Source organism: Leucoraja erinacea, chromosome 4 (genome assembly GCF_028641065.1).
Source record: "Leucoraja erinacea ecotype New England chromosome 4, Leri_hhj_1, whole genome shotgun sequence".
In the NCBI taxonomy this organism is placed as follows: Eukaryota; Metazoa; Chordata; class Chondrichthyes; order Rajiformes; family Rajidae; genus Leucoraja; species Leucoraja erinaceus.
This window is the reverse complement of record NC_073380.1, coordinates 34,439,257-34,462,003: the sequence shown is the minus strand read 5'-3', so window position 1 is coordinate 34,462,003 and position 22,747 is coordinate 34,439,257. Positions and strand designations below refer to the sequence as shown.

General features: G+C 43.8%; 1 protein-coding gene across 4 annotated transcripts in view; it reads right to left on the bottom strand.

The window, feature by feature from the left end:
* Positions 1–22,747, bottom strand: part of unm_hu7910 (un-named hu7910) — a 207,288-nt gene that overhangs the window by 53,399 nt on the left and 131,142 nt on the right. For all 4 annotated transcript variants that reach the window (XM_055633993.1, XM_055633995.1, XM_055633996.1 and 1 more), the window contains 2 exons: positions 21,216–21,260; positions 16,326–16,361 (listed from right to left, as the gene is read on the bottom strand). In XM_055633993.1, coding sequence (XP_055489968.1) covers positions 16,326–16,361; positions 21,216–21,260 — 81 coding nt within the window. The remainder of the gene's footprint in view (positions 1–16,325; positions 16,362–21,215; positions 21,261–22,747) is intronic.

Below are 22,747 nucleotides of genomic sequence, written 5' to 3'. Positions count from 1 at the left end.
AGAGGGAGTTAGATGTGGCCCTTGTGGCTAAGGGGATCAGGGGGTATGGAGAGAAGGCAGGTACGGGTGGGATACCGAGTTGGATGGTCAGCCATGATCATATTGAATGGCTCGAAGGGCCGAATGGCCTACTCCTGCACCTATTTTCTATGTTTCTATGTCTATGTTATACAGATGTATCACAGAAAGTATTCTGATAGGATGGATCTCAGTCTGGTATGGCAACTGCTCTGCTCTTGACCACCTGAATCTGCAGAGAACAGTGTACACAACCCAGTCCATTACAGGCCATTGCATTCTTCAAATCAGCCCACCTTCATGATACATGGCATCAAGAAGATTGGAAGCATTGTCAAGGATGTCACCCTTACACCCTGACAAATGTAAGTTATAGGAGCTTGAAAGCTCAGACATCAGACTTGTAGTCGTAGAGCTATACTGCATGGAAACAGTCCCTTCGGTCCACCTTGTCCATGCCGAACAAGTTGGCTGGTCCCATTTGCCCGAATTTAGCCCACAGCCTCAAAACCCATCCCAACCATATACGGGTCCAAATAACTTATGCAACTCAATTGTATCTGCTTCTATAGCTTCCTCTGACAGCTCATTCAGGGACGCAGGTGCGGAAATCGTTATCAAAGCATTGGGGGGGGGAGGACACAATTTGGGGGTCACCATTTCTTGGTGGCCGCCGCGCATGCGTGCACACACACATGGGGCTTTGGAGGCTTCAGCCGTGGGCCTTATGGACGGTAACATCAGGAGCTGACCTGGTTGGCAACCGACTCCAAACTCCAGCAAGTCCACCCCGAATCGTGGGGCTTGAATCGGCCCTTTCAGGGGGCCTTTCATCGACCGATGCGTCTTAAAATAGGGCGGCGGGGGCTTCAACATCGGGAGCCTCGATCGCCTCGATGCAACAGTTTGATCTTAAGCCGTGCCGGGCGATGAAAGGTTCCGCGAACGGGCCGATTCAGCCCTTAGAAAGAGTCTGATACCCGCTAGAATCTTTCAAAAGCTACAATGTGTTAGATAACATTTAAACAAATAAACTGAAGCAAATAAAGACAAACAGAAGAACCAACCTTGGAGGGGGGAAGAGAGAGAGAGATGGGAAAAAAATACTAAATAACGCGAGTGACCGTGTGAATGGGGGACTTACTTGCAAGCCAGCCAGGAAACCCGTTCGACAGGACCAATTTAAATCCAATGCCCGTTTAAATCTTTCCCATCCACCAATACATCCAATTAGTTCAAATGGTAATTGTACCCGCATCAGACAGCATAAAGACATTATCTGTGAATACCTTCAGTCAAAGATCCTATAGCAAGCAAGATAGATCACTCATAGAAACATAGAAAATAGGTGCAGGAGAAGGCCATTCGGCCCTTCGAGCCTGCACCGCCATTCAATATGATCATGGCTGATCATCCACCTCAGTATCCTGTACCTGCCTTCTCTCCATGCCCCGATACCTTTAGCTACAAGGGCCACATCTAACTCCCTCTTAAATATAGCCAATGAACTGGCCTCAACTACCTTCTGTGGCAGAGAATTCCAGAGATTCACCACTATCTGTGTGAAAAATGTTTTTCTCATCTCGGTCCAAAAAGATTTCCCCCTTATCCTTAAACTATGACCCCTTGTTCTGGACTTCCCCAACATCGGGAACAATCTTCCTGCATCTAGCCTGTCCAACCGCTTAAGAATTTTGTAAGTTCCTATAAGATCCCCCCTCAATCTTCTAAATTCTAGCGAGTACAAGCCGGGTCTATCCAGTCTTTCTTCATATGAAAGCCCTGACATCCCAGGAATCAGTCTGGTGAACCTTCTCTGTACTCCCTCTCGACGACAAAGACGTAGTACGGTCATGGGCAGATTCATGGGTAATTATCCGCCCCATTTCCGTAATCGGCTTCCGTCTCGGCACCAAAGATCCCATAGGATACTAGTGCGGAGACGGAAGCCGGTTACGGAAACATCCTTGTAAAAATAAGTTATTTGGGAAAAACCTTCTCCTCATTTTCAGAATTATAATTTATTAACACAAACTGTCCCCCCGCAACGTTGATTACACTGCGAGTCGGGTCGGGTTACTGAAATGGATTAAAAAAAGGCCCACGTTCCGCTCCGTTGCGTACAATACGTCAGCCCATTGCATTTAGAAGGAGTGATCTATCTTGCTTGCTATAGGATCTTTGCCTTCAGTAATGCTTGAAGGTCAAAACACAATAGGCAACACATCGTGTTAATACGATGTTAATGGAGACATTTAACAAGTGCTTAATGGTGACACCCCCACTGTCTAGTGGAAAATGGAGATTTTAATAGATTTTTTTCACCGATTTTCAAAATCCAGATTACAAAACATGGGGGGGGGGGGGGAATTGTCCCACATCTCTAAAAAAAATGGGAGGGACATGCCCCTCTATCCTTAAATGGCATATTTCCTATGGCAGGGCAACCAAAACTGAACACAATACCCCAAGATTAGTCTCACCAAATGCTCGTACAACTGCAACATAGAATGTGGAAAAGTGCAGCACAAGAACAGGCCTTCAATCTACAATGCCTAAGCAGAACACAATGCCAAACTAAACTAATCCCATCCACTTACACAAGATCCATACCTCTCCATTCTCTGCATAAACATGTGCCTATCTATAAGCTTCTTAAGCATCATTAACCTATCTACCTCTACTACCATGCCTGGCATTATGTGCCAGGCACGTATCACTCCCTGTGTAAAAATGTTTTGTCCCTTTCATCTGAAAGCTGGGCCTTCTAGTCTTTGACATTTCCACCTCGGGGAAAAAAGTTCTGACTGTCTAGCCTATCTTTGCATAAATCCCAACTTCTGTGCTCAATACCCTAACTGATGAAGATCAGGATGCCGAAAGCCTTCTTCACCATGCTGTTTACCTGTGAGGCCACATTCAGGGAAATGGCCCAGCATCCACTTGTATACCCATAACATAAAAGGATTAAGGTTGGCAGTAAAGTGTATCTCTCTGAGGATTATGAATTAAGTCATGCACAATACTAAAATGAAAATAGAAAGATTGGCAAAACAAAAGATTTAAAACTGGTCAAATTCACGTTTGAAATAGATTCGAAGCTTCCTTTTTAAGGTTGTTAATAAAATCTACTAAGAGGCAACCAAAGCCAAGAAAGAGTTAGCCCTACTACTAAATTTCCTACATTTCTTTGTAACTTAGATGGCAGCCATTCCGCCTACTGTGACTGTGATGGATCTCAGATCAATTCCATCAATCCTGTTTCTTACTTAATTTCTTGTAACTATTTCACCCTCACATGCCCTTCTACTTTTTCAATTCTCCTATCGCCCAATTAGAGGCAATATATAATGACCAGCCAAATAACCAACAAATACATAATACTTGACCTGAAATGACGTTTTCTATGTTAACACGTTAATATTAATGTTATTATTAACGTGTTAACGTAGTATAACTTACAAGAAAATTTCCACCACCGGGGCAAAACCGGGGGCGCCATCGTCAGTCATTCATTTGTTCGTGCCGCTGCCCGCTGGTTCAGTTTACTCCAAGATCTATTTAAGAAAGAACTGCAGATGCTGGAAAAATCGAAGGCAGACAAAATTGCTGGAGAAACTCAGCGGGTGAGGCGGCATCTATGGAGAGCAGGAATAGGCAACGTTTCGGGTCAAGACCCTGCTTTAGGCTGATGTGTGGGGGGGGCGGGAAAAAGAAAGAAAGAGGCAGAGACAGTAGGACTAGAGGAGAGCTGGGAAGGGGGGGAGGAAGGAGAAGACAAGGGTTATCTAAAATAAGAGAAGTCAATGTTGATACTGCTGGAGTGTAGACTATCCAAGCCAAATACCCAAGCTTGTTTCCTCACTACATTTACTGCTGGTTCCAGACCCAAATCTGAGTTTGAGTGATCTGTGCAAGACATTCATTGATGCTGGTATTCCATTGTGGAAATTGGAAAACAAATCTCTCAATGGTTTTTTTAGAGAAATACACAGAGGAACATATACGGAGTGAGTCGTCATTACGGAAAAATTATGTTGACAGCAACTTCAACATTATTGTACAGAAAATTAGAGATGAAGTTGCATGCAACAAAATATGGATCTCAGTAGACAAGCCAACCTATGCTGTGGGGAGATATGTTGCTAATGTGGTCATTGGTACACTGGAAACAGGTCAAACATCAAAGGAGTATTTGTTGACATCGAAAGTATTGGAGAAGTCAAACAGCTCAACTATTGCTCAGTTATTTTCATCTTCACTTGCTGTACTTTGGCCAGAAGGTATAAAACACGAGAAAGTTCTTCTGTTTGTGACTGATGCAGCTCCATACATGAAAAAAGCTGCTCGTGCTCTTAAAGTTTTATTCCCCAAAATGTTGCAATTGGCATGCTTAGCTCAAGGACTTCATAGAATTGTCAAGCCCATAAGTAGCTTGTTTCCAAATGTCGATCCCTAGTTTCCAATGTCAAGAAAATCTTCCTCAAAGCACCGTCACATGTGCAGTTGTTCAAGGAAATGGCATCCGAAATTCCGCTACCTCCTCAGCCCGTTTTGACTAGGTGGGGTACATGGGTTTCTGCTGTACCCTACTATGCAGTAAATTTTGAAATGATAAAAATAAATCGTCAACTGTTTTGAAGAATAAGAATCTGCTGCAGTCAGGATCGTCAGTGAGATCCTGCAGAAAATGTCCCTCCACCGGGATCTTGTGTTTATTGCTTCTAATTTTGCAAACTTCCCACAAGCTATCACTTCCCTTGAGAAACGTGGCGAAACATTAGTGAATAACTTGCAGGTTTTCAACAAAGTAACTGATGATATCCGTAAAGTTCCTGGCGATGTAGGTAAAGACATACTAGGAAAATGTGAGAGTGAATTTAGCTAACAAAGATCTTGAAGAAATACAAAACATAGCTAAAGTTCTGAAAGGTAGTTGTAATGCACAAGATATCAACATGAATATAGAGTCTTTACCTTGTTTCTGGTATGCACCAGTGATCTCAGCTGAGGTAGAAAGAAGTTTCTCACAACTGAAGCATATTCTGTCTGACAAACTAGTTTGCACTTGAAACCTTTTTAGAATCTTATATTCAAGATCAAAATGAATATATCATTTAAACTAAAGATGCTGAGTTATCTTAAATGCCATAAGAATATAAATAAAACTAGGAGCACATCATGTGACTTCTCAAGCCATCCACAAAGATCAAGTGAACAAACACTTAAATGTTTAAATAAGAACCTGTTTTCCAACTTTTCATTCCATCCTTCAATTTCTTTCCCACTTCCTTAAACCTCCATACACTCTGCATTCTTCCCAGTTTACTTGCCCAGCTGGTTTTGTGTCATCAGCACGTTTGCAAATGCTACTGTCCCCTCATTTACGTCACTCATATAAATAGTGAATAGCTTAAAGCCTTTGGAATGATCCCTGTTGGTATTGCTTTGCAGGAGTCTGCCAATCTACAAATAATTCTGATTTTGGCTCTTTAACTGATCTCCCCCCTCCCTAACTTTATTCTTAATCCCATCATAACCATTTGCACTGTACCTTATCAAAAGCCTTTGAATGGCAAGATTCACAGCATCCACCACTTTTTGTTTCAAAACATCTACTCCATTAGATGCATCCTCGAAACATAAATAGATCTGACAAACATGGGTTTTATCACCATGCACTATGGTGTTTTTAACTAACCACATTATAATTTTCAACATGTCCAGTTAAATTTGTAGTGATGAATTCAATCAGGTGAGCTGTTTGACCATTCCTCATTTTTAACTTCGCTTGTTCTTAATCTGTAATGTTAGAACTAGTTCCTTCCACTCTGCTAGCTCTTTATCAGAAAAGGAATATTTGATGACCATAATTTAAGCAACCATTTTCTCTTCAACCGCATTGGTGTGAAGTTGCACTAAAATAATAATAATCAACTGCTGGGACCTTGACAAGGATTTTTGTATCTTCTCTAGCCACAGGCGGTGTCCTAGAGCAGTGCTTCTTAAACTATTTCAGTGTCATTCACCCGTGAGTCTTTATCACAAAATGTCATTCACCCTTGACTAAATTTTCTTATGGTTTTTTTTGGTAATTTTCGTCTTATTCTCCCTTGTGTATAATTGTCTATATAATTTATTTTGTCACACGAGCAAAAAACATAAATTAACTCATTTCTTAAGTGTTTATTTTATTCAACTTTCTGAACGTTCTAAAAATATGTAAAGAAAACGGAGCGAGAAAAAAAGTTTAATTACCATTGGAGTTGGAAGATCATTCTATTAAAATGATAAAAAAACATTCCAACGTCTAAACACTGGGCTTCAGCCCCATCCTACCCTTTTGGGCTTTGATTACTAACGTTTTTTTCCTTGGAAAACTAGCTCAAAAAACCATGGAGCATTTTATTTGATTTAATATATTAGTATCCAACGAATATAACTTTCTATAACTCTCCCCGACGAAAGTTCACAATACCATCAAATGTCAACTTGCCATATTTGGTATACTTCTCTCCAGAAGCTAGCTCTTCCAAATCCAGATATATTTTAAAAGTTGTTCATGTCTGCAGACATTTATATGCCACATGCAGGCTCAAAATATCATCACAACATTGTCTGTTGCTCAGTTCCGAATATCTGGCACCCTCCCATCCTCCCAACTAGGCGTGACAAAAAAAAATTAAGAACAGAAATATGATTAGAGTTTTTCTAGTTTACATAAAGTAAGTTTAGTGAACAACTGTCTTGGAATTTAGAATTAGATTCATAGAAACAATGTTTCCTTATTGGTAGACAAAAATGCTGGAGAAACTCAACGGGGGAGGCAGCATCTATGGAGCGAAGGAAATAGGCAAAGTTTCGGGTCGAGACCCTTCTTCAGACTGATGTGGGGGTGGGGGCGGGAAGAAGAAAGGAAGAGGCGGAGACAGTGTGCTGTGGGAGAGCTGGGAAGGGGAGGGGAAAGAAGGAGAAAGCAGGGACTACCTGAAATTGGTGAAGTCAAATTTCACACCGCTGGGGTGTAACCTACCCTTGCGAAATATGAGGTACAGTTTATCACAAATAAATGACAAGCAGTATACTTCTACACTTATATGTATATTTTTTTTATCATCAATGACTAGGGTGTTTCTTAAATCTCCTTAATATAGCTAGAATTTATGTTACAATGCAAATAAGTGCTGGTAGATTGAAGTGCAGTAAATATTATATATATCTATACAGGTGCACAACCTTTAATCCGAAAGCCTTGGGACCAGACACTTGTCGGATTTCGGACATTTTCGGATTTCCGAATGGAAGATTTTTAGCGTAGATTAGGTAGGTAGCGCGGGCGGCTTGAAAAGTCTGGAGCAGCTGCCTCCTCCCCGGAGACCGGGAGAATCATTGTAAATCATTGCATAAATGTTAGTCAGTTAGTTTGGAGGGATTTTATGTGGTGGTGGTGGAGTAGGGGTGAAGGGGGAAACTTTAATTCTTAGTCCCCTACCTGGTCGGCGACTCCCAACCTCGCAGAGCTGGGGGCTCCGTCCGGCCGCGGGCGGCGCCGGTTGGAGCTCCGACCCCGGCAACTCTACCCCTGGCTGCGCGGCTCCAAATCCAGCGACGCTTGGGAGTCGGCGGCCACAGCGCTCCGGAGCTTGCCGCACGGCGACCCGGTAAGACATTGCTATCCCAGCGCTGTGATGCTGCCGACTCCCGACATTCGCGGAGCTGGGGCGTCCGGCCGCGGGCCTCGCTGGATTTGGAGCGCCTCGCAGCCAGGGGTAGAGTTGCCGGAGTCGGAGCTACAACAGGCGCCGCCCGCAGCCCCACCGGCCACAGCGCTGCGGAGCTTACTGCACGGTGACCCAGTAAGGCATTGACCGCTCCCCGCCTCTCCGACCAGGTAGGGGACTAAGAATTAAAGTTTACCCCTTCACCCCCCCTTCACATAAAAGCCCTCCAAACTAACTGACTAACATTTAAGCAATGATTTACAGATGTTTAAGTGTCTCCCCGGTCTCCGGGGAGGAGGCAGCCGCTACAGTAGTACAGACCTGGGTTGACCGTGGGTCGTTTCGGGTCAAGTTTGGCGCCAAACGCGAGCTTTGGTGCGCAGATGACATCTGGAAAAAATGGCCGGTTTTCGGAGTTTTTCGGTTTCCGGAACACCGGATAAAAGGTTGTGCACCTGTATTACTAAAAGTCTGATCTTGACCGTTTTTGGCTCGCTGTGGTGTGATTTCCGAGAGAACGGCGCCATCTACGGCCGTCAATTTTGAAAACCTCGCTCAGAGCCCCCTACCGCCTTCCTGGACCAGAGGATTTTTCCCATCGATGAAAAATCAGTGAGATATTAATGTTTTAAAAAATATTTCCATTCTCTCTGCTGCCCCTGCTGGAGGGAGGGGGAGGGACAATAAAACCAGGAAGTGGTGTGCCTCACTCAGTCTCTGCAAGATGGAGGAAGCCAGAGGGTCACACCTCTCTGAGCTCTGAATAACACTGAACACATGTCTACTCCACGGTGAGTACCCTTAATGTGATTCTAAAATGCTCTGTCTCTGGTGAGTGTGCTTGTTGGAAGTTATTTAAAGCACGATTTTGCTTCATCACCAGCAGCCTCTACAGGAGGCTTTAAACATTCGTTTAACACACTGTATATTCAACACGTTCTGAAGTTACTTGGCATTTTAGTATTGGGGTGAGTGTGTGTGAGTGAAGTGTGTGTGTGTGTGTGTGTGTGTGTGTGTGTGTGTGTGTGTGTGTGTGTGTGTGTGTGTGTGTGTGTGTGTGTGTGTGTGTGTGTGTGGTATGAGTCTGTGTATGTGAATAAAAAGAAGCAGAGTGGGACGGGGGGGGGAGGGGGGGGGGGGGAAGAAGGGAGGAGGGGTGACTGAGAGAAACTGCCAGCCCATCAGCCGTAAGTGACTGAACTGCCAACCCAATAATCCATTCAGTCCACCCTCCCCCCCTTCTCTCTCAGTCTGTCACCTGTTTTGGGCAGAATTTCTGGCAGTTTCTCAGCTGCCAACCTGCCAGGTCTGTACTGCCAGGCCACAGTGACTGATCTGCCAGCCCAAGAATCCATTCATCCCACAATGTCTATACTAGCCCTCTGGAAACTAGTACCTTTGGCCCACAACACCCATACTAGCGCAACAGAAAGCCCACACCCCCCACTGGCGAGCAATATTGGAATTGGTGGAGGTGGAATATTGCGTTGGGTGACCAGCCCTCCCGTGTGATGCTGGGATCCAACTAGTCCCACTTAGTCTAGTATAATTATAGTTCTAGCAGAAAAATAGCTAAATGGGCAACACAAGGTAAAGGGCCTGTCCCACTTAGGCGATATTTTCCGCGACTGGACCCCCCCCCTCCACACGACAATGTCGATGACAACCTACCACCTAGTCGACATCAAGCTATGGCAAGCTACCGACAACCGGCGACCCATTAGGACGTCCACCATCGACAACCTACGACCACATGGGCGACAACCTACGACAACCTAAGTCAACCTACGTCCACCCGCGACAAGCTACAACAAGCAACAATCCTGTTGGCGACAACGGAAAACAACTGAAGCCAATTTAGTCGCTGGAACCAGTTGCCGGTTGACGGAGGTGGTCACCAATGGAATTCACCGAAGTCAGCAACCGGCGACAACCAACATCAACTAGCGACAACCTGCGTCATCCTGGCGACAACCGTTGACAGCACGTACGACGGGAGAAGACAAGTTCCTTCTCGCTCAGTCCTCGAAAAGCTTTGAACGTTTCAAAATCCAGCGGCGAATGTTACGACTCTCTAGGCGACTTGAGACTACTCACGACCATACAAGCGTCACCCTGCGACCATGTGAAAACAGCCTAGCATGGCTCGAAATTAACGGTGGCCCAAGAGCCATTGACCACCCAAAGTGCCGCCGGGCAACCTAAACGGCGAGGCATTTTGCCCGGCTTGGCACTGCAGATACTGGTTTATACTGAGAGACACAAAAAAAATGGAGTAACTCAGCAGGTCAGGCAGCATCTCTGGAGAAAAGGAATGTGACATTTCATGTTGGCGACGGCTGTAGTGCGGAGCAAAATACTAGGAGCGGGGTGACAAAGTGTCGGAGGGAAGACGGGCCCCGCACAGCAGCAGCAGCGGCAGCAATAGCGGCTCCATCTCCTCCCGCACCCCACCCGCCCTGATCGCGGCCGCTGCCTGCCACTCTGCCAACGGTGCTTTCAAAACAAACCTTCCTGCATGCCGAGGAGGGAGGGAGTGGGAGGCCCCATTCCGCCGTCTGAAGCAGCTGCACCAAAGATCCTATAACACCTTGCTGTTAGCTGGCGGAGGAGGGGAGGCGGCGGCAAGGAGAACCCAACCGCCTCCCTTTTGGCGGCGGCACTTGGCGGTGGACAGGGACGGCCAAGGCAGTGGGGCGATGTTGTCCGAGGAACGCTGACTTTCCTTCCTCCCCACCTCCTCTGCCCCTCCCCCACCCCCCTCTCTCTCTCTCTCTTGTACTCCCCCTCCACCCCTCTTATCCTGCGACCCCTCCTCTTCATCCCGCACTGATCCCCATTCCGGCTTCTATTCAATCCTCACTGACATCCCCTGTGTTCCCCTCCTCATCAAAACCCCCCCCCCCCCCCCCACAATCAATTCATCCTGCGCTGATCACCCTATCCACCTCGCATTGATTCTCCTGCCCCCCCCCCATCCATCCTACACTGGACCCCCAATTCATCCTGTACTGACCCCCCTTCCCATACATCCTGCACCTCCCCCCCATTCATCCTGCACTGATCCTTCCATTCATCCCATACTGACCCACCCTCCATTTACCCTGCACCTATCCCCCCCATCCATCCTGTAGTGATCTCCTCATTCATCTTTTACTGATCCACCATTCTTCCTGTACTGATCATCTCATTCATCCTGTACTGATCCCCTCATTCAACCTGGTACTGATCCCCTCATTCATCCCGTACTGATCCCCTCATTCTTTCCGTACAGATCCCCCATTCATCCTATACTGGTCCCCACATTCATCCTGTACTGATCCCCTCTTTCATCCTGTAGTGATCCCCATTCATCCTGCACACGCCCTTCGATCCACACTGTACTGACCCCCCCCCCCCCCATTCATCCTGTACTGATTCCCCCCCAGCATCTTGTACTGACCTCCCCCCCATTCAACACCACTGACATCCACCCGTGTGCTCTCCCCTCACAGTATTACATACTCCAACCAATCGTACTAATTCACCTGCCTCACTCCATCCATTCCGCACAAATAGACTCAGAAATAGTTGCTTTCCGAGAATTATAACTACTATTAATTCAAATTCACACATGCACTGACTTCACTGCCCAACACCCGGACTTCATCTGTATATATGTATGTAGCGCCGCAGAATTGTGCACCTATCATCCCCCCCCCCCCCCCCCCCCCCCCCCCTTCTCCCTTCTGTTTTTGTTTTTCTGTTTCTTGTTTTTTGTGCTAAATTGTATGTATGCACTGAGTACGAGCAGCTTTCAGTTTCACTGTACATGTATAGTGACAATAAATGGCATATCTATATCTATTGCCTTCTCACCCCCACCCCCGCCCCCACCCCCAAGCCATCTATCCACCCCACACTGATTCACACACCTCCTGACTCTATTGTGCCGGAAATGTCTTCAGAGCAAACATTGACTATGTTTGATAACGGAATGCAATCAAATGTGTTTTAAGTCCCAATGTTATTATTTGTTTTAGGTCATAAAGATGGATTAATTAAATTGTGAACACGTGAAACATTAAAATCGGTGTTCGATCGTCACTGCTACTGTTGACACGTTATTGCAGAATTCATTTTAATGGCAAATCAATGCTCTTAATATGGAGTATCAGTACTGTAGTTATTTAATGAGCAACATTCACAACTATATGTTGGATTTATCCAGGTTTTACTTCTACAGTCGGTCATATACATCACAAATTTGGTCAGGCGGTATTTCAGTTGAAATTTTAACGTTAATTTTGAAGTGTGAATGATGGAAACAGCGTTTATCAATAATTTTTTTTTAAATCTGGTGTGTACAAACTGGGTTTCTTCATTGCTGTTCACAACACGTAAATCTAATCTGAATATCCGGTAATGTGGCGTTTTGACACCTTTAAACATATTATCAAAAGAACATTTGCTGCAGTTATGTCCTTTGACCATCTCTTGTCAGTTAGTATAATGTTTAACCTGTCAGATGGGTGTAGTCAGTTTTAATAGCTACAGGTGCACAACCTTTTATCCGAAGATCCAAATAACGAAAAGCTCCGAATAGCGGATATTTTTTCAGTCCTTGAAGAAAGGTCCTTGAAGACGTTTACCGAGGGCGGCCCGCAGAGGTGACAGCGGAACCCCCGGTCGGTCCTTGAAGAAAGGGGAACTAAATCCCCATTCATAAAAGAGAAGGTGAGGGTATATTGCACGGGAGGGTTAATAATTGACAATCTGCTGCCGCCTGCCCGCTGAGTTAAAAAGTTCCCACGGTAGACTCACGATACACAGTGTATCGTGAGTCTTGCGTGGGAACGTTTTAACTCAGCTGGCAGGCAGCAGCAGATTGTCGTTCCCTTCAGTTTCACCCCACCTACACCCATCTGCTTCCCGGCCATGTCCCCAACCCCTTCCCTCCCCTCTCCAGCTCCCCGCTCCATTGCACCGGTGCGGGGGCTTTGCACTGTCTTCACGTCGGCGATGCCAGCATACACTGCCAGTCACCGGAGACGTCAGGACCAACGGGACACCGACCCCCAGGCCCACTGCAAGCACGGAGATCCCAGAGACCCACAGCCAGCAGCAGCCCAGCCCCGTTCCAACTCCAGAGGAACACGCTTCCCATAGGGACAGAAGCTGATGGTGTGCAAGGTACGTCTTGTTCTTGGGGTTGCAGATGAAGGGGAAGGGGCAAGGGCGGTACAGTTCACAGTCTCAGTTCCTGTCCAGGGGGGTGGCCGGAGACGTCAGGACCAACGGGACACCGACTGTAAGTACGGAGATCCCAGAGACTCACAGCCAGCAGCGACTCTAGCCCAGCCCCGTTCCAACTCCAGAGGAACCCGGGTTGTGGATGAGGGGGCGCAGCTCGGGCTGTGGGCGAACTGCCACTTGTCGCTGTAGCGGCCCATCGGGGAGTGGGTTCCTGACGTCTCTGGCCACCCCCCTGGCCGAAGACATCAGGACCACCAGAAGCCGCTCCCCGATGGGCCGCTAAGGCGACAAGTGGCAGTTCGCCCACAGCCCGAGCTGCGCCCCCTCATCGGGACACCGACCCCCAGGCCCACTGCAAGCACGGAGATCCCAGATCAGCAACTCCAGCCCAGCCCCGCTCCAACTCCAGAGGAACACGCTCCCCGTATGGGCAGAAGCTGATGGTGTGCAAGGTACGTCTTGTTCTTGGGGTGGCGCAGCTAGGGCTGTGGGCGAACTGCCACTTGTAGCCGTAGCGGCCCATTGGGGAGCGGATTCCTCTGGAGTTGGAGGGACAGGGAGACACAGCGACTTTTGAGAATGGTGGGTGGGCAATCACTTCCAAAGTTCTGCCCACACAGTCAGTACACCTCTCCTACACTTGTCTCCCGCACTAAGATTATCTGAAAGCCGAAAAATTCCGAATTACGAAAATTGTCTGGTCCCAAGTCTTTTGGATAAAAGGTTGTGCACCTGTATTATCATAAAATGCCTTTAGAAATTTCCTTGCAACCTGTATACTTTGTTATGTATAAACTATGTGGGAAGTGAGAGTGTTTCTGTGCCAATAGCAATAACGACCCATGCTATAGCCATGTCATGGTAATTTTCGGTCCTTCACAGAAAACATGCTTGCATCACTCTGTAGTGTGCATGGTTAAGTATATATGTTACCATGGTCCAGGATTTATTGACACAGGTTGATACACTGAATAATCCAACCACATTTCTATTTGGAAGTGGAAAGAACTAATAGAAATTGCATTAATTGCAATGTGTAAAAAGAGTTGAGATATTGTATTATAATTTTGCTGCGTGTCATTGTGGTATACATCATGTCTTGATTGGTGAATATGTTTAGATTGTGAGTTATTTGAAGCAGAAATAATATGTGAATGCAGACAAAAGTGCTGGAGAAACTCAGTGGATGCGGCAGCATCTATGGAGCGAAGGAAATAGGCAACGTTTCGGACCGAAACCCTTCTTCAGACTGATGGGTTTCGGCCTGAAACGTTGCCTATTTCCTTCGCTCCACAGATGCTGCCGCACCCGCTGAGTTTCTCCAGCACTTCTGTCTACCTTCGATTTTCCAGCATCTGCAGTTCCTTCTTGAACATGATATGTGAACGCTTCATTGAGCTTAATTCCAACTAGTAACGAGCACATTATCGCACGCATCATGCAAACCGTCTGAAATGACTGCCTAAACTGCCATTTGGCAACCTAAAAAGCTGTCAAGGATGCCCGGCTGGCAACAGGGAAAAAAAAGTTAAGTGAGAGCCTCTAGTCGCCGAAATAAATCGCCTAAGTGCTTTACAGCTCAACAATTTCCTACGGCAATCCTCCAGTCTTGCCATTTATAAATTGATGATCCCACTAGCTTGTCTGGTCTTCATTAAAAGGTTATATTACAGTAAATGTGGGAAATATCCTGCTACTTTGAAATTATAAAACCATAGGTAGAGAGAAAAAAACATACCAAATTTCCAGCTCCACTGCCATTAAAACTAATAAGTTTAAGGGGTAAGCCATTTAGGACAGAGATGAGGAAATACTTTTTCAGAGAGTTGTGAGTCTACGGAATTCTCTGCCTCAGAGGGCGGTGGAGCTCGGTTCTCTGGATGCTTTCAACAGTGAGTTAGATAGAGCTCTTAAAGATAGCAGAGTCAAGGGATATGGGGAGAAGGCAGGAATGGGGTACTGATTGTGGCTGAGTCAGCCATGATCACATTGAATGGTAGTGCTGGCTGTAAGGGCGAAATGGCCTACTCCTGTACCTATTGTCTATCATCTAAGAGGTTACTAACCACTTTAATGGCAATGCCTTTTTTAAATATAGAAAAAATATATATAAATATCTGAATAAATTGTCATTCACCCTTCATTCACCCCTCCAATTTCATTCAACCCAAAATAATTTCATTCGCCCTTGGGTGAACCATTCACCAATTTAAGAAACACTGTCCTAGAGGATTAGAGAGTAGCTAATGTTGTTCCTTTGTGAAGAAAGGAAGTAGAAATAATTCGAGAAGACCAGTGTGCCTGGCAGTGGTAACAATGCTTTGGGACAGGATTTACTCATTTTTGGAAGAGAATGGGATATATAACTGTGATAAATATAGACGACTTGCATGTAAATATGGATGGATTGGCTATTGGGTTTGCAGACAATACCTAAATTGGAGTTGAGCACAGTGAGGAAGGTTGTCAAAGGTTACAGCGGGATATCAATCAGTTACAGAAATGTGTGAAGGAATGGCCAATGGAGTTTCATTCGAGCAGGTGTAAGGTGTTGAAATTTGCGAGGTCAAATGCAAGAGGAAAGTTTACAGTTAATGGCAAGACCTTTAATAGCATTTATGTTTTGCGGGATGCGGGATGCAGAAGAGGTTCATCAGAATCTTGCCTGCATTAGAGGGTAATTAGTATAAGGATAGGTGGACAAACTTGCATTGTTTTCTCTTGGAGTGTCAGAGGTTGAGAGGAGAACTGAGAGAAGTATACACAATTATTAGAGGCAGAGGTAGTGTAGATAGTCAGAACCTTTATCCCAGGGTAGTATGTCAAAGACTCGAGGGCATAGATTTAAGGTGAAAGGGGCAAAATTTAACGATGTCTGGAGCAAGTTTTTTTATGCAGAGAGTGGTGAATGCTTGGATCATATTGCCAGGGATGGTGATGGAGACGGATTCAACAGTGGCATTTAAAATACTTTTAGATAGGCACATGGTTATGCAGGAAATGGAGATATGTCGAACATGTGCAGGCAGAACAGATTAGTTTAACCTCGCATTATGTTCAGCACGTCATTGTGAACCGAAGGGCCTGCTGCTGTGCTGTACTGCTCTGTGATAGTTGGAGAGAACAAATTCTTTAACAAAGTAGAAATATTGCCATGAGGAAAGCTCGGTTTATACTACAATTTGATCCATACACCAACAAATTAAAATGCAACAGGCTTAATAAATAACATCTTATAAGAACACTTCTTAATGAGGTCTATTTGTGACTCAGTTAGTGGCTAAGTAAAATTACTGGCTAACATAAATACAAGTCTCCTATTTTCCTCCACATTAAGCAGTTATTGTTTACCTGGTTCAGGTGCAACTGCTTCTTCTTTTGGTTCACCTATGGATAAAAAAAATGGGAACACATATATATAAAACCTGAAGTGTACAGATCCTTACAAAATCCAAAAAAGTTATAACTTTAATTCCAATTTCAGGGATACAGAATCCAGGAGATACCTCTTGACATTTATGCTATTAAATTAGGTTTATGCAGAATTACACAATCTTGTAGACACAATCTGGGAAATCAAATTTAGCAAAACAAATGTCGACGATGACTCCAGATACCTTGATTCCAAACAAAGTGCATGATATTGAGATTGCTTTAGGAAAACAAGTTGGTAGAAAAACAACTGGTGAAATTGTAATTAAATTCCTGACTAATCCGTTTTCCAGATGTTATGTGTCTGAGGGGTCAGACTCCAAGGGCTCACTCACTTCTGGGTGATCTTCTGTGTAATTCACATTGATGAAAAAAACCCCAAAGAAAGCATTTAATAATTTTGAAATTTGTGATTTCAAATCTGGAGCTGGCACCTTGATTCACTGTTGCTATTTAAAGAAAATGGAGGCATTTAAACCAAGATGAAAATCCACGCTGGTGGTGCACAGGAACAGCTAACGAGCTAAGTAGTTTTGTGCCACAGGGTGGCCATTGGAGATATGCACTCAAGAAGATCTACATTTTCTCTATTTTTACTCTCTTTCTCTCAAACACATATTCAAATTATGATCATTACACCTAATTACCGAGGCACTTTTACCATTTGGTTTCGGGATCTAGGATTCACGCCAAGGCTAGCATTCAAATTATTGCTTGGGCCTTTGAGAAAATGTTCAAATCACTGCTTGGACCTTTGAGAAGGTGGTGGCCTATTGCCACCTTGAACTACAGTTATTTTGGTGAAAGGACTCCCACGGTTGCTTTATAGTTCCAGAACATGATCTTAACTATGATAAAAGACTGATGATACATTTCCAAGACAGGATGGTGTACGTTCAAAGAGGAACTTCAGGTAACCATGTTCCCATTTACTTGCTGTCTTTTTCCTCCTTGGTGGGGGAGGCCAAGGGTTTCAGAGTAACTTCAGCGTCATTTGTAGATGGTACACACTACAGCCACTGTGCAACAAAGATGGAAGGAAGGAATCTTTAGGGTGATGAGATGCCAATCTAGTGAACTACTTTACTCTTGATTTAAAAAAAAATCCAAGCTGTTGCTGCTGCACACATTCACTAAACCCAAATTATTCCATCATGTTGCTGAGTTGTATCTTGTGAATAATCTAAAGGCCTTGAGGTGTCAGGAGGCAATAAGGGCAGGACACACGCTGACCTAGTCATCTAACCAGGGATGGAACCATTCTGCTATACGGACGACTACATTGGTGCTGCCTCCTGCAGCCGTGTGAAACTCATCAATTTCATCAACGTACCACTAACTTCCAGCCTTCAAATTCACATGGACTATTTTTGACACATCTTTCCCCTTTCTCCATCTGTTTCCATTCACAACACCTATAAAGATGCCTTCCTTTCTCTCAGGAAACGAGGATTCCTTTCCAGTCAGGTTGTGGGAACCATCACCCACAACTTCACACCTCCCATACTTCTGATCTCACCTCGCCTCCCCTCTGGCAGAACATGGATAGAGTCATCTTGGTCCCTACTTTTCACCCATCAGCCTTCATGTCCAACACGTCATTTTTGACAATTTCCCCAGCATCGACATGATCACACCACCAGTCATGTCTTCCTTCCCCGCCCCTTTCTGCTTTCCACAGAGACACTTTATAACTCCAAGATTCACTTATCCCTCTCTTCCCCACCCATTTCCTCTGCAAATGTAGATGTAACACCTGCCCCTACACCTCCTCTCTTATCACCATTCAGAGATGTAAACAGTCATTCACAGAGATTCACTTGCACCTTCTCCAAACTTGTTATTACATTTGGTATTCTGACACAGCCTCCACTAAATGGGTGAGATCAAAGGCAGATAAGGTGTCTATGTTTCCAAGCACATGCACTCTGTCCAACATGGCCATCTGAAGCTTCCAGTTGGCACCATTTTAATTTTACCCATTCACACACTTCATCTATTTATCTATTTATTTATTTAATTCTTTATTTCGAACAGAATAAAATAATAAAAAGCAAGTGTGAAACAGCATACAAAAAACAAAACAAGAATATTTATTACGTGTCATTAACAATATCTATAAATAAATGAAATTGTATGTGTCCGAAAAGGAGCAGGAAGAAGCCAAAGCTTATTAATTCCCACCCCTTATTCAACTGCTTGTAATTATCTTATACAAACTTAGCAGCTGTATGTATGTACACCAGCAACTATATGTACACCAAATTATTTACATTTATACACTAATCAAATATTTACAAAGCCATACAAAAAAGAGAGAAAAAAAGAAAAAAGAAAAGAAAAAACCCTCATATACTTTACAGTATCTCTTAGTTGTATATACAACCCATCACCCCATAATCACCCTTCCCAATACAATCAGTATAACAAATATCCCACTCACAATCACCTATCCTCATCCCAGTATCCTTTAAAAAAAGTGTTTTTGTACATCTTTTTAAACTGAATTATGTTTGTGCTAAGTTTTATCTCCTGCCTGTTCCAGACCATTCCACAAATTCACCCCAGATTGCTATGTGCATACTTTTAAGTTGTTCTGACAAAATTATATTCTTTCAAAATTATATTCCCCTCTCAAATTATACCCACCCTGTCTTTCCATAAACAGTTTTTGTATATTTCTTGGAAGTAAATTATTTCTAGCTTTGTACATGATTTGCGCAGTCTTAAATTTAACCAGATCGGTGAACTTCAGTGTATGTGACTTTAAGAATAATAAATTGGTATGTTCAAGATATCCAACGTTATTGATAATTCTTATTGCTCTTTTTTGTAATGTGCATAACGGCTGTAGGTTGGTTTTGTAGGTGTTACCCCATATCTCCACACAGTAACTCAGATATGGCAATATGAGTGTGTTTTACAGAGTATGTAATGATTTGTGGTCCAGAATGTGTCTTGATTTTCCCAATATTGCTATAGACTTTGCCAGTTTTGCTTTGACGTGGTTTATATGTGGTTTCCAGCAGATTTTGTGGTCTAAGATCACACCAAGAAATTTATTTTCATATACTCTTTCAATACTTATGTTATCTATTTTCAATTGTACTTGAGGGTTTGTTTTATGTTTTCCAAATAGCATAATCTTTGTTTTGCTTAAATTTAGAGACAATTTGTTGACATCAAACCACTGTTTTAATTTATTCATTTCTGATGTGATGACTTCCAAAAACTGCTTCAAATTGTCACCGGAACAAAAAATATTCGTATCATCGTAAAATATAATCAATTTCAGTATATTTGATACTTTGCATATGTCGTTAATGTATATTATGAAAAGCTTTGGACCTAACACAGACCCTTGAAGTACTCCACAAGTTATGTTCATGTAAGTTGATTTATGTTCACCTATTTCTACAAATTGTTGCCTGTTTCTTAAATAGCTTCTCACCCAATCCAATCCAACCCCTCTGATGCCATACGTATCCAGTTTCATGAGTAAAATGTCGTGATTTACGGTATCAAATGCTTTTTTTTTTAAGTCTATGAATATTCCCACTGCAAGTTTTTTATTATCTATGCAATTTGTGATTTTCTCGATTAGTTCCATTAGTGCCATAGATGTTGATCTGTATGTTCGGAATCCATATTGACTGTCGACCAAAACTTATGTTTTTAAATGAAATTGTCAAGTCTTGTCACACTGACCTTTTTCCTCAACTACCTCCACTGCTGCTAATGCCAAGCACAAAGTAAAGTTTACAATCTCATGGCACCACAATTGAATTCTCCAATTTCAGGTAACCTGCTCCTCTCTACCCCTTTCTCTCTCCTTCAAATCTACTAGGTCCTTTCACACACACCCTTCTTTTTAACCCCATCTGCAATCACTCAGTTTCTTTCTCCTCCTTCACACATTTAATCTGTCCATAATCCACACAACCAAAGAATAATCTGATACCATACATGAAATAACACGGGATTATACTAGTGTTTATGCTTGCAGAAGCAGATGGGCAACAATCTTCTACAAAGAGCTTAATAAGGGAGGGACAGAGAGAAACAATAAAATTAAATGCTATGAAAAAAAAAGAAATAATGCTTTAATCCACAGCGGTGGGGGGGGGGGGGCGGCGGGACCAGCAGGGGGGGGGGGGGGGGCAGGAGGTAGGTGGGCCTCGATTGGTGGACATGTGGGCATTGTGATGTCAGCAGCTGGCAAGCGGCAATTATTTTTTTAAATTTTAGTTTTGTGAACAATTTTATTCAAAATCTGGGAAATTAATTGACCAAATTTACAAAAGAGTGGATTTCTGAAATTATTAGGTAAATCCTTACCGAAATATGTAAAATTCTCCCTGGTTTTCGAGGAGATACGTTTCAAAGGCATAATGACACACACCCACACACACAGTTTTAAACGTATATAGATAATACGATATGGTCAAATTGTAGAAATTTAAATTATAACCAACCTATATCAATAGTTTAGATAAAAATAAAACCTGAATTTGATGTTTGCTTCTTGATTAGTACAAGTGTCAGAGGTTAGGGAGAGAAGGCAGGAGAATGGGGTTAGGAGGGAGAGATAGATCAGCCATGATTGAATGGCAGTAGACTTGGTGGGCTGAATGGCCAAATTCTCCTCCTGTCCCTTATGAACTTCCAGATTTATTGTACTAATAAATAAATGATCGCACTTCATTGCTGCACAAAGTTCAGAAACAAATGAGCAAATAACAAAAATGTTCCTAAAAGCCACACAATAGAATTTAGTGTTGCAGTTTAAAATGAAATGAAAACTGATACCTTCTTCAGTTGGATGTTTGTCTGTAGCCTCCAAGGTATCATCCTCTGTGAGGAAATGAGGAGTTATGTTACTAAATACGTTCCTAATTGGCAGATAAATGATTTGTGAAGCTAAAAACCAAGTAGTGTTTCAACGTCTACATTTCAAATAGTTCAAGCATCCAAAGTTTAACAGAAATTATCCTCTCCTGCTGATGGTAAACCAGTTACACATTTTTCCTTCAACAGTTCTTGGCTTAATATTGGTTTATAACTCAAGAATCAGTATTGTAAGAAATATAAGTAAAAACCTGCTGCAAATCCTTCAATTATTCAATGGATTCCTGCAGAAGTGGTACTCATCCATAATGATTTTATTTTGGTCAATCAATACTATTCAGGATCCAGAAAACTGTGCAGGCATATATGTGAAATGATCTAGGCCAAGAAGCTCATGTGAAGTAAACAACATTTGGATTTCATAACTTTAACAGCCTCTTCTGATGCAGTTTGGTGTTGAATATGATTCCAGAATCTGTGACATGTTTGCATTTTTGCTGCATGAAAAATGTCTTTTCACGAAATCCTACACATCTTTTTGCAAAAAGATTCAAGATTAAAATTTAATAGCCAAAATTCAAGAATTAACTTTAAAAATATTACCATGAAAAATCAAATTATCAGGTGAGTGACAACAAAACAGCCAATGTATTTAAAAATAGAATTGGTCTACTTGTAATTGGTAAAAGGAAAACAGGCAGTTGTCAACATGGCCTTTCTTGATTATATCAGGAGTCAGAGTTCAATTTTACTTCGGAGTCACGTGAGTGACTACGTGAAGAACCCACCCAGCGCGCAGGCGCGGCATTACGTCAGCAGTGCAACAGCGGCAGCAGCTGGAGCCAGGCTCTCCAGCTGCAGCATAAAGACGAGACCTCAGGTAAGTGTCTTTTTTGTTACAGAGTCGCGCTAGAGAGAATAATGGCCTCTCGCAAGCGACCAGCCAGGAGGACTGCCTGCCCTACTCCACCCGAGGACGGGTCCATAGCGGGACGGCAGCCTCTCGCAGCGGAGGAGCTTTTTCAACGCTCCCGCTCACCCGACACCGAGCCGCCCCCAGTGCTGCAGATCTCAACGCCCCGCACAGGGAGGAAGGCGACACAGAAAACCGACCGGCCGGTGTCCTCCGATGATTCGGAGGAACGGGAACACTCTCCCCCACCGAAAAGGGGAGACGCTCGGATAAGCTGCATGAGGCAGCTCCTCGAGCGTATGATTAATGAGGAGATGCGGCATCTCCCAGGAGGACGGGCTTTGGCCTCCTCCTCTCCACACCCTTCTGTACCCTCTATATTCGAGGGCAGTAAGGGAGGCCAGGACTGGGCTGGCCTATCCCAAGGGCAGGCGGAGGATATCGTCAGCATGCCGGGCGTGCCGGAAGAAGAGCTACTGGGTGTAGTGGGCCGATATGCGGCACCACCCAACAACTGGGATGGTGTTGCCACCCAGAATGGCGGCAACTATAAACAGGCTGTCCAACAACCCGCTGCAGG